This window comes from Trachymyrmex cornetzi, unplaced genomic scaffold (assembly GCF_001594075.2).
Source record: "Trachymyrmex cornetzi isolate Tcor2-1 unplaced genomic scaffold, Tcor1.1 scaffold44, whole genome shotgun sequence".
In the NCBI taxonomy this organism is placed as follows: Eukaryota; Metazoa; Arthropoda; class Insecta; order Hymenoptera; family Formicidae; genus Trachymyrmex; species Trachymyrmex cornetzi.
The window spans coordinates 543,520-556,125 of NW_017299179.1; the positions used below are offsets into that span (position 1 = coordinate 543,520).

General features: G+C 33.3%; 1 protein-coding gene across 1 annotated transcript in view; it reads left to right on the forward strand.

Annotated features, from left to right (window-relative positions):
- Positions 1–12,606, forward strand: part of LOC108764597 (collagen alpha-2(IV) chain) — a 54,824-nt gene that overhangs the window by 17,187 nt on the left and 25,031 nt on the right. Inside the window, exon 2 of the mRNA XM_018512903.1 lies at positions 7,592–7,777. Coding sequence (XP_018368405.1) covers positions 7,592–7,777 — 186 coding nt within the window. The remainder of the gene's footprint in view (positions 1–7,591; positions 7,778–12,606) is intronic.

Genomic DNA, 12,606 nt, shown 5'->3' on the forward strand with positions numbered 1-12,606 from the left:
ATTATTCTCTATCACAAGATGTTAACGTGCTATTTGCTTTCGGTTCTTCTTTACGACCTCATCTTTTTATTTAGATCGGATCCCTTCCTTTGTATTATATTTCTATTTTTTTTCTCTCAAATTAGATTTTAATTAAGTATCTAAACTTTTCTTTATTGAACTTTTTGATTTCTTCATAAATCACAGACTTCATTACTTATATAATTATGTGTGTGTCTTTTTGCATCCATCATTTCATTCTCCGCTTCCTTTTTTTCCGGCATCTTCTCTTTCTGTGCTCGTTTCATTTTGAGCATGAGAAATGTAAAAAAGTGCAGCTAAAAGTAACACGGAGACCTAATAACTCTCCTGTTCGCGAATTGATTTTCAAGCGGCGTCGTCTCAAGTCCTTAAATATTTCTGCGCGCGACAGCCTTTACTCGAAGCGACGATCCGAGACACGTTGAGAGAGAACGAGAGGAGGACCCGGGCCAAAAAAGCGGCAGAGATCGATGAGAAGAGAAAAAAAATGTACCGGACCGAAGAAGATAAAGAGAATGAAGGAGAGAGAGAGAGAGAGAGAGAGAACGAGATAAACGAGAAGAAGGAGCAGTTCGAAACGGTGAGAAAGACGTCGCGATGTACGTATCTTTTTGCGAACGGCGACGTTATCCGGCCAAACCAGAGGACGCTTGAGATTACTGCACGTTATGCAGATTTCAAGGGAACATTGCCCTTCTGCCTTTCGCGCAGGATCCTGCCTCACCGATCCTTGCGCCTTGAGCTGTCAAGTCCGAAGAGACGATCGTTCGCTTGTTCATTCGATACAATCGGTGGAGCGACATTTATTAATGACATTTTTGACATTTATTATTGAGAGGCGAGTAAAACCTTCTCGTAGATTTCTCGCACTAGAAATCGTTTGAAATAAAATATCACATAAATTTATATTAATAGTTTAATCATTTATCTTTATAAATGTCGATAGAGACAAATTTAAAAAAAATTTGAGAGATGTGATTATAAAAAGCCGATATACTTTAATTTTTAATCTCTTGATTTATCCATTTAAATCTTTCGATTTATCAAACGAGGGATTGCAGATTTTAATTTATAATGTTATAAAATGAGAGATTTATTGTATTTATTCATATAAATGACATTCTGTAAACATGAAAATTCGTTTAATAGCATGAAAAAGTTGAACAAATAATGTAATGAAATCGATGGAGTGACATTTATTAATGACATTTTTTGCATATATTAAAAAGGTGAGCAAAACTTTATTGATTTTTCCTCGCACTAGAAATCATTTGGAATATAATAACATTGCATAAATTTATACGTTATTAATTTAATAAAAAAAAAATATAAAGCGTGTGATTAAAAAATATACCTCAATTTTCAATATTTTGATTAATTTAAATCTTTCACTTTATCATATGAGAAATTATAGATTCTGATTTATATTAATGTTATAAAATTGGAAATTTATTTTATTTATTTATATAAATGGACGCGTTATTCTGCGAACATGCAAATCTATTTAGTAGCACGAAAAAATCGAGTGAGTAATGTAATAAAAAAATTAAAATTTAGGGATTTTTTCTCGCGGTTTTGTTGATAAGTTTTTCTTTCACTAGCACCGATTTAATTTAAATCTTTCGCAAAATAAGTCCAATTGCAAATTCTACGAGAAAGCATATTGAATGTTCAACCATTATTTTGCATACGATTAATGCAATGCAAACTCGGCGAGAAAGTTTGGCGTTGTCGATATCACGAAGATATCGCGGCCGCGCCACCAAATGAACCGGTCGAACCGAGTCGGGGCGAGGCACAGACGAGTTGCTCAAAGCGACCAGATGAGATGGCTATATCGATTCGGCCCGCCGAAGTATTACGCGTTAAATGTGACCGTAATTTAATGTCGAAGTCGGAGTCGTTGCGCCACGATTTCATCTCGTTTCATTTTATTTTAATTATATCGATCCTCATGCTTATCTTATGAGTACACGTCGAAGGACCTTTCGTACACGACGGTGTCTCGCATAATAAATTTGTCACGTCTGGTGATAAAAATTAGCCTTCTTAAAATAATTATTTAATGATCAATCACGATTCGTCTTAATTTCCAGTTGCTAGCTTATATATTTATAATTTTGTAATTTTTGTTGGATTAATCTTTACGCTGCAAGATATAAAAAGTATTAGTCATCATCTCGAGCACAAACTAGATATTCTAAATTTTTTCATTATTTCATTTGTTTAGATATTATATTATAGCGTTTTTTATTTATGTCTTTAGTAAATTGATAACAAAGTATGTATTATTGATACTATTATTTTCTTTCTTAAAAAGACTTTATTTTCAAAAAATATTAATAACATTTTTTGTACCATTTATTTTCTCTGTCTCTTCTCTCTCTCTCTCTCTCTCTCTCTCTCTATCTATCTATCTATCTATCTCACTATCTCTCTTGTCCTGTTCGAATACACCTGTTGATTCCCTCCTGAACTCAAACCGATTAGCGAACAGGCCATTTTGCGGCGAAGTTAAGGTTCGAAACGTGTGCATTATCGTTATCGTGGCGCTACGTACAATTGCGAGGGCGTCGCGTTGGCGATCCACAACTAATCAAGAATGGCATCGGAACGCACGTACTGGGTAGTCCTGAGAATAAATGGCTTTATCGTCACAAGTACTTCCTGGTCGCGATATACCGTAAGAATTTACCTATTGTCGTCAATCCATTGATGTTTTAGAAGATATACAATCCAAAATAACTCATTTTAATATATGTATATAAATATTGTACATATAAATTTTTATACATATTAATTTTTAATATACATACACACGTGCATAGATACCTATATGAAGTACTGAAGTAAAATTTTTACAACAACATTTATATTATTATCATCTGTATTTACGAATATGTATTTATTTACAGAGAAAAACGACTAAAAGTCTTACAAAGAGAAACTACTTTCCGATTCCTAGAATAAATTTTGAACGCGAAGATACTCGAATGTCAAGCGAGACGTTTTACACGAGCGCGGGATTAAACTTCGATGTAATAGGAGAGTGTGTATCGTAATGGTGTAAATTTGGAATCGGGGTTCACGAACCTCTAGGCAAGTCTAAATATTTGGAACCGTCGACTCGCGTAAACGTCCGCTATTCGACGAAAACGGCTAGCGCGGCCGCACTTAACTCTTTTGAGCACGTGTATGTCAAACCATGAGGAAGGAGAGACTTTGCGTGTACTTACACTTCACGTACTTCTACTCGCCGCACTACATCTTTAACGTGGCGATTATGTGCCAGTCGGTTTTCTTAAACAAAACCGTGTGCCATATGGTTTCGTACTTCTCTGCGGAAGTGCGTATATAATTTTAAACAAGATTATACATCAAAAGCCATAAATTTTCTCTGATTTATTGACCCTGAGTTGATTATAAATGAGACAATGTAACATAATCCTTAAGTAGTACGACAAATTTCAGAAGCGTGTTCTTCCATGATAACAGATAATTTTCTCGAAAGAGAGAAAATAATTTATTGACTGTGATTCGATATAAGGGTTCTTTTTTTCTGATAAAGAAGAAGAATATATCAAAGAAAACCTTGACCATTCTGACACTAGCCTAATCTATGACTTGACACTAGTCTGTGACCTAACATAAATGTTACCCTACACGACCTCTATTTTACTGTATTCTGCTATCTGAGTTAAATCATCTCCAATTAATCTCAAATTTCTACTAACAACTTCTAATAACAAAAAAGAATTATAAATCCTAAAATCATAATCTTCTTATTTAAAAGTAAATTACCAACTAAAACAGGTCTCAAATTATTAACTTTACTTTAAAAAATAGTGAGACTTAAAATGTGGACTTACACCATCGATTGTTAAATATAATTCTTACTGTTGACATAAACACCAGAAAGATATGAATTTAACAGCATGGGTTTTAAACCATATGAAATTAAATCAAAATAGCCATATTTCTTAGAACATTAAAAAGATGTTAGTCTTTTTATATTTTTCTTTAAAAAAGAATTTAATTTTCTGTCAAAGGAGTCTTGTATTAAGATAACAATTACTTCTCACAATCAGTTATATCGCGTAAGAGATAGCGTTCAACCACTCAGGTACATGTGCAAAACGTTTAAATGAGATGCATACCATCTATTCCGCAAAATCAGAGCATTCTCGTGAGAGACGTCTGCCTTCTCGGCGAAGTCGACTGTATCGCGACGCACAAACGAGGCATAATTCCCGGCGGATCGCCCTCTTGCGCGCGTAATCGCGGAATTATGTCACGGCGTAGCTGCAAGATTCCTCCTCGGCGGGCTGATGCTGATTACGTCATGTCGTCGATGCGTGGAAACAGGGAGAGTGCCGCCTGCGTTACATATTTGGTAGGATATCGTTACGCACCGAGGTCGAATGCATAAGACGCATCTCGCGAGACATCATAATTATGACAGATGTTAGCAAAATTCCGAAGTAAGACACGGGAGACATTACAGTCGGCTTTCGCATGTCCAAAAATTGAAAAACTGAAAAAAGCTTTGCTTAACAATATTTTGTATATTATTGTATTTTTTATGTATTATTTTTATATTATTTCGCTGAAATAAAAAATCTTAAACTCTTTTTAACGATGAAAAAAAGAAGGTAGAGGAAGAAGAAGAAGAAGGCACACAGAATCAACTTGCCTGCGTTCGTCGAGATTGCCAGGAGGAACTGTGATAAGCCGTCACACGCATTTAAGTTAATTGCATGAATTACGCTAACGGCGCGATATTGATATTACGGGGTAATACCTGCACGTGGACAGCTTCGCCAAGTAGCAACGCGAATTTAGACATGTTTGACATTTTCGTGCGCCATTCCTTAAAGATAATTTATCTTTTAAGACTCGTAAAAATTTGATTACTGCTGCTGCATTACATTACGATAAATTAGGACTTTTATTTAACTCCTCATATCTTATATTTGGAGATAAATATAGTTCAAGCGGTTACTTAAAAAGATATAAATATTTTTAACTGTATCAAGATGCTAAAAGAAAAGAATATAAAACTGTTAGGAATTATTTTTAGATTATATTTTTAAATAATTACATATAATTGAATGAAATAAAACAAAATATTAACACATTATTTTATTATTGAAATATATTATAATTTTAAAAGCGTTATATCAAAATAAAGGTATTTTTTACCTCAGATAAATAAACAGATTACAGCGCGAAAGTTATACATAATCAAAAATGTAAATGTCACATTGACCTACTTCCCCCAATTTACTTTATACTTAATTTAACGAAATGAGTTTAATGAATATACTTTCTCCACTTTATGAAAACTTTTAGTCAACGATGGAGAAGACATTACTTTCGTCATTCATATTTTTGTGCAATGTAAGACTACAGATCTACTTTTTTACGATATTTAAGTAAAACGACATTGTCCTTCGCAGTAGCGTAATAGTGACATTGAGATTATACAGCAACGATTATATCATTGCATAAGTAAATAGCCTTGAGATACGACAAAGCTTTTAAGCTTAAGAGTCTCTCAAAGTCTCTTATTATTTGTTACTTTGTAAGCATTTTTATCATTATATAAATTTCTTCAATAAATTAAAATTACATCGTAAATAATACCCTTTCGATGAAAACCGTATGATTTATAATCCAGAGAATTTTTGTATTACTTCTGAAATCTTTTACGTTTCTTTCATATGTTTATTTTTATTGAAATTATTTCCAATTTGAAGAAAATAGTCCTCGAATTATTTTAGCCTGTGTTCTTCAATTGCTTTTTACTCCTCAAACACGATAATCCTCGAGTCTTATAAAAAAATATACCCGCTGCTTCTGCTGCGTGCATCATATTTGGAGACACAGTATAAAACGTCATAAGCTGCGGAACTAAAATGAGGCATGTGCAGCAAGATAAGCAAGAAAATGGGCAAGAGAAAAGAATAACGAGGAATGATGCCCGGACGGCGTTCCTTGAGAGCCTGCTCGGTCCCGGAGTGCGTCGTTGACACAAGCAGAACTTTCATCTACAAGGCAAATGTGTGGAAGCACGATTCCGTTTTCGTTCTCTTCCACGTTATTCAAATAGAGCGCGGCCTTCGTGATGCAATGGCGTAGTCGTGGATTGTACACTTATTCTATTAATTAATTAATTTGTTGACAATTCGTTGTTTAAGAAATGACACAATTCAAGATTAAGTTTCTTACAAAACAGGAAAAACTAGTTTTCAACTAAGCAAAAAATTATTGACTTATCAAGTGATATTGGCAAAAAACAAGTATGCGTAATTAATTATATATAATTTTTCGATAATAAACGATTCTTATTTTCGCACTAATAACTGCGCATATAACTCTCATTAGCCTTTTAATTATTTTTATATTCTTAAAATAATCAAATATTATTTTTGTCTCACAACTCTAAAAGAAACTATTCTTTTTAAGTTATGACGATTTTGACCTTTATAAAGTTAAGTTAGTTCACTTTTGATAATTGATAAGATAATGTTTATTTAATTCATTCATGACAATAACTTGAAAAATCACATTTTTTATTATTTTGCTCGAATTTCCACATTAAACAATTTTTTAAATTAAAAACAATATGAATATATCATATATATATAACTAATTAGATTATTTTATAATCTAACTCTAAAAAAATTATTTTGTATATGATCCATTAAATACATGAACATTTCTCTATCAAACAATTAATTATTTTATTAAAAAATAATTTTTTTATGAACGAATTAATCAGCTGCATATATTTTCAAAATTGCATTGTTGTTCAAGAGCGAGATCATTTTATTAATTAAACAGGCATTATAGCTTTACAAAGTTTAAGATTTAAAAAGGAAATTCATCAATTTCGAAAAGTAAATCAAAACCACAAAATCAAAATTAAATTATAATGTTCATGTTTATATCGAAGAAAATAAGAAAATATAACAAATGTCCTTAATATTGTATTATTTTCTCAGTTTATGGTCAATTTCGCTTATAAGCTTACGCCACTGGTCGCAATCAATGTGCTCTTCCTCTGTGCTCTTCCCTAGCCTCCATTCGGATTTTTTAACGATATAACAAAACCGTTTTTAATCAATTTTATCGCTGCCTTCACAACGAGATCCGTCCTATTTTCAGATTTTTTATTTCTATTCTAGATAAATTTAATTTATCAAGTTACGTAATATACGTTTTCTGTTAGTGCGTAAAACGTACATATTTCTCAATTATCGCTGCAACGTTCGACATTAATAAAGTAGTGTTTTTGAGCATGAAATTAGAGATATTAAACTTCGCGGGAGTTTTCTTCTAAGAGTTTCTTATTTTTCGAGTATTTTCAGGATAAATAAAATTTTATAAATCCTGCTTGGATTTGATCACGATCGGCTTACGAGTTAAACCGCTTATCGATGAAATTCAGTGGCATTTAAGTCGGTTTAAAACCTCATCGAAATCGATCCCACAAAAGAGACACATCTACGTATTGAACTCTTTACAAAAAGTCCTCCTAATAGATGATATTTACAATGTGTTACAGATCTGCAGAGACTCGTACAAATGCGATTGTAAGGGAATAAAAGGGCAGCCAGGATTTCCTGGGATACCTGGGCCTCAAGGAACGGAAGGACTCCCAGGTGATATCGGACCTGACGGACCTCCCGGACCCAAAGGCGAGAAAGGAGCAGCAGGAGAATATGGAGCCACCGGAGAGAAGGGCTACCGAGTAAGAAAAATTGATTTGATTTTATTATTGACCCTTCATCATTTACGTGAGATGTCCAGGAAACTCCAGCTTTCTAAATTTGCTTAATTTGTGAATGCTATTTATACATTATATTTATCATTTAGTTACGTAATAGTATTACCACATAATGCGAAAAGATGAGCCTTTTAGTTAGAATAAATCCAACATTGGCAATGCAAAATAAAAGAAAAGATTCTAATTCTAAACGGTGTAGAACTTGAAACTATTTGCTGAAAGTGTTGACATAAAACCCGTTCCATTTCATATTTCCATATCGGAAGATTTAAGTAAACTGTTACGTACAACTTTTCCTAAAAATCGACTCGTTTTTTTGAGGAAGTTTGCTTTTCCTGTAATTGATATTTTTAGGAACCTTCAAACATCTGATATTTGTTAACAAGATATTTATTAATTTTGTGTAAGACATTTTTTACACAATGCGAATTTATATACATAAAACTTCTGCAACAATTTATTTTATTAATTATTTTACAAAAATTGCTTTCCTTATGTACTTTTATTGCAATTATGATGTATATATTTTGCATATATCCATATGCAATTGTCAATTAAATCAATTGCAATGGTAATTAGTTTCTTTACAAGCAAGTGTTTTACGTTTTAATTAAAGTTCGCGACCCGCGTTTGTTTGCAAACGCGATAACTGTTACTAACAATTTTAATAAAATAATATTTAGTTTTTTTAAAATAAATATTGACGTTTATTTCCGCAAGATATCTGTTTTAATAATTAATATATATAACAGTAAACATAATGATAAAAATACAGTGTTGTTTTGCTAAGTTCTTTAAATACCAATTGTTCTCTTATTTAACAAATTAAAATTAAAATTTTAATTTTATTTGTTAAATAAGAGAACAATTACTCAGATTTTCTGAATCGGAATGAGCCCGCCACAAACAAGTAAATTGTGCACTGTACAAAGGCATATAAATAAGAGAGATGGCACCAAATTAAGCTTAAAAAAATTAATTCTTCATTCTTAACATCATTTGTGTTCGTTTTCATAGGATTTAATTTCTTTTGAAACAAATATCGTATAATAATTTAGAGAAACATTTGGATCGGATAATTGTTTATTTCTCAGCACTTAAAAGTTGTCAATAACAGAGCCTTACTCCGAACCACTTTAGCATCAGAAATGAAAAGTTGTAAATTTGTCTTTTTAAAGATATTAAAAAAAATTATATTAAAAATATTTTACTAAAAATATTGCTAAATAAAAATATTTATGGTGGTGGCAAAATTTCCTTTGCACAAAGGCATCTTATTGCTGCAGTGACTCTGAGAATAAGTTATATGATTACTCCGCCCAATATTCCACTTTATTCAGAAATCACAAATGCTAAATAATGACTTAAATTCGTAAACCGGAACGGCAATACCGAGCATCTCTGAAACTACGTGTGCGACCATTAGAGAGATGAAAAAAAAGAAGCATCTCTCCATAATTGGGTCGTCTTAAGCGGAAGGGTTGAAAAAAAGAAACGCATGATGAGAACAGCAGACGTATATTTGTCGGATTCTCGATTCTCTCTATTCGAACGCGATTGTCCGCCGCGCTACATATGCTTCGAATGGGATAGAAAATAAGGAAAAAAAACGACAGAAAAAGAACGAGAACGAGGAAAGAAACATCGTGGCGTCACCGACCAGAAACAGAACGCTTCCAAATGCAGAGGAAGAGGGAAGATCGCGAACACGAGAGAGGAATTACGGACGGACGAACACCCACGATGCCGCCCGCACTACCAACGTACTGTTACACAAAGCCTGCAAATCCGCTGTTTCGCAATTTGTCAACCGGCATCGATGCGCGACACCGTGCAATATGATACAACACGAGATGAGCTCTGCTACTTTGAAACGACACGCAAATCGCCGGCGATTATGATTTCCTAAATTCGAGATTACGCGCTGTATTTCAAATATTTTGACAAATCGTGCACAGAAATATTCCCCGCTTAATTAATCCTCATTTAATCGTAATTTGTTACAAAACTGCAAAATAAATTTAGTTGATCATAAATTTGCAGTAAAATTTTAAAATAATATTTACGTAACTTAGAAGTAATGTAGAGCTGAATTTGAAGTTTAATTAAAACTTTTAATTAACATTAAATTAAATATTTAATTAGGAATTCTAGATTCTCCGCTTTAAAATCAATTGCAAATTCCGAACACATTCGCCTTATATTCAATATTCTACCTACATTGCAATTCTGTGAAAGAAGCGATGATTGCAAAAGACAAACGAACAATACCAACTTTGTGAATTAAGATTGCAGAAATTTGTACTTTGAATTATAAAATTAAATCACGCAACCGTACTATTATCGCGTCGTTACAAAGAATGTAGAACGATTTAGCGTCACAATTACCGAAATGTCACGAATAAATAAAACGTTATGGCTGCGCTCGATATGAGAAAAGTGTTGGTATACGTACAAACGTGGTCGACACATCTCGTGCTTATTAATCGTGCAAATTATTCATTCGCGTGCGGACTGCGAAATAGGACGGTGTCAATCTTCGTAACTGAAACTTTAAATTAAATGCTTTACATGACGATTATAATTTGACATCTTACACGTGCACACATACCCCTTATAATTACTTACATATTCAATTAGCTTTACTGATTGAAACTGATAAATATGTAAGACACTCCATAAATAAATAAATTATTTGAAAAAGGCATATTTGTGATTGTACTAATTTAAAGTAGAATTTTTACTATATAATATTATTTAATATTAAAAATTACAAAATTTTATTTGAGATACTTTATATACACACACACACACATTATATATATATATATATAAAGTATTATTTTATTATTGAGTCATTATTTGGGGATACAAGCTGTATTTTACTTTTATAATCGTAAAAAAGTTTTATCTTTTTTTTTTTTACTTATCTTTCTTCATGAAGATTCGTTCTTTATTGTTTCAAAGTTTAACCAAGAAAAATGTCTCCACAAAGAAATGTTAACACTAGACTTGCCAATGATTTATTTCCTATCATGGGCGTACGTTTCATAATCGTCTAACTGGAATTGATGAAGAAATTTCAAGAAAAATAACATTGATAACCGGAAGAGGCTTGTCATGTCTTTTTGGTATGTCGCGAACAGTCTACTTTCAGAAAACTTTCGATCGGCGCAGACAGGAAGTGCTACCTCGTCGTAAATTCAAATTATGCAAGAACGAAAATTCTGGTTATTATTATAGACCGATGTGTTGCCACGTATGCCACAATTTGCCAATTACAATGGTGCACGGCGTGTCACACATTCTGAATTAGCGGCGTACATCACTTGCTAATTGTATTACATCGATCGTTCCACCGCGGTATGTGTCAATAATGTCTTGCATCTTTGCTAAAGTCTATAATTATAATCTTCATAAAAGTTACGAAAATCCGAATTATATACATTTTCGCTTCAGGAATATTCTAATTTAAAAATCATTTTTACATAGGAAAACTTAAAAAGTTATAAAATAAACTACTTAGATATATTTGAATAGAAAGAAGCGCGAGAAAGAGAGAGAGAGAGATTGTATGCTTTATATATCTTTATATATTTTTTTACAATTAATGGGATTACAAGTATAAGAAAAATGTAAAGTGGATAATGTCAAAGTTCACATCTTGGACTGAAGGCAATATGAAGATATAACTTATAAAATACAAACAAGCGAGTAAAATCAGGTTTGATCAAACCCAATCTTGCTGTTTAATTATATTTTTGCGTAAATCTTAATTTCAAATTCACGCAAAATATGATTAAACTCAAGACTCGTTTTAATCAAATATGACTTTCTTTTTTGTGTTAAACATTTCTCGGTCGATTTTCATTTACAACTGTTATAAAGTTTCTTTTATTCAAAAAAATATTTTTCTTACTTCAAGACAGTTCTTATTTAAACTGCATTTTATAAATTATTGATTTATTTTTTCATTTGTGCGTCAAAGTTTCGAATTTGGTAAACGGATAAAAATCGATGGACCGTAGAAACAGTGAGAATCAGGTCGTCGAGAAGAGACAAGTCTGCAGAAAGGAAGAGAGAGCGAAGAGCGAGCTTATCGCCTGGCAATGCGAAGAGGCCATTTAAAAGGCGTGAGGCATGACGAATTACACATTCTGTCGCCGTAATGAACGGCCGTCGATTTGGGAACGCGTTCACTCCTTCATCATCATCTTTTTCTTCTTTTTCTTCTTCCTCTTCCTACCGCGGCAAGTCTTCTCTGCTGCTTCCTCGTTACTCCTTTTTTCGCGCCTCGACATGTATGTACGCGCGGATTACATCAGGCGTGTCTCTCGCTTCTGGAAGGTAAAATGACGTCACGGTCTTTTCTGGCTGGCCAAAGAGAAGAGATACAGCCGCATGCACAGGTACGATCTCTCGTACCTACTGGCGAGCTGCAGTCGTACCGATCACCACTGTCGAGTTGATTTACGAGGTCCTCGCGAATTTCTGTTTAAAGAAATAAAAAAAAAACAGAAAGCGTCGCTTCTTCTCTCTCTCCTCTTCCTCGGCATCTTCGGATTTATCGGACTTCCTGAGATTTTTAATGCTCTCGCCTATATCGGGATCTACTCCTCGTCTTTAAGCCACTTTGTCGTAAGACGAGGACATTGATGGACTCGGGGATTAGAAGGGATTCCCCGTAGGTTTAAGGAGATTGCAGTTCGAGATCGTACGTGCGATCGGGGAATTTCGGTGGAGAGTTTCCCTGAGACGAGCCAAAGTGGCGATTGTATCTTATTTCAAACTCT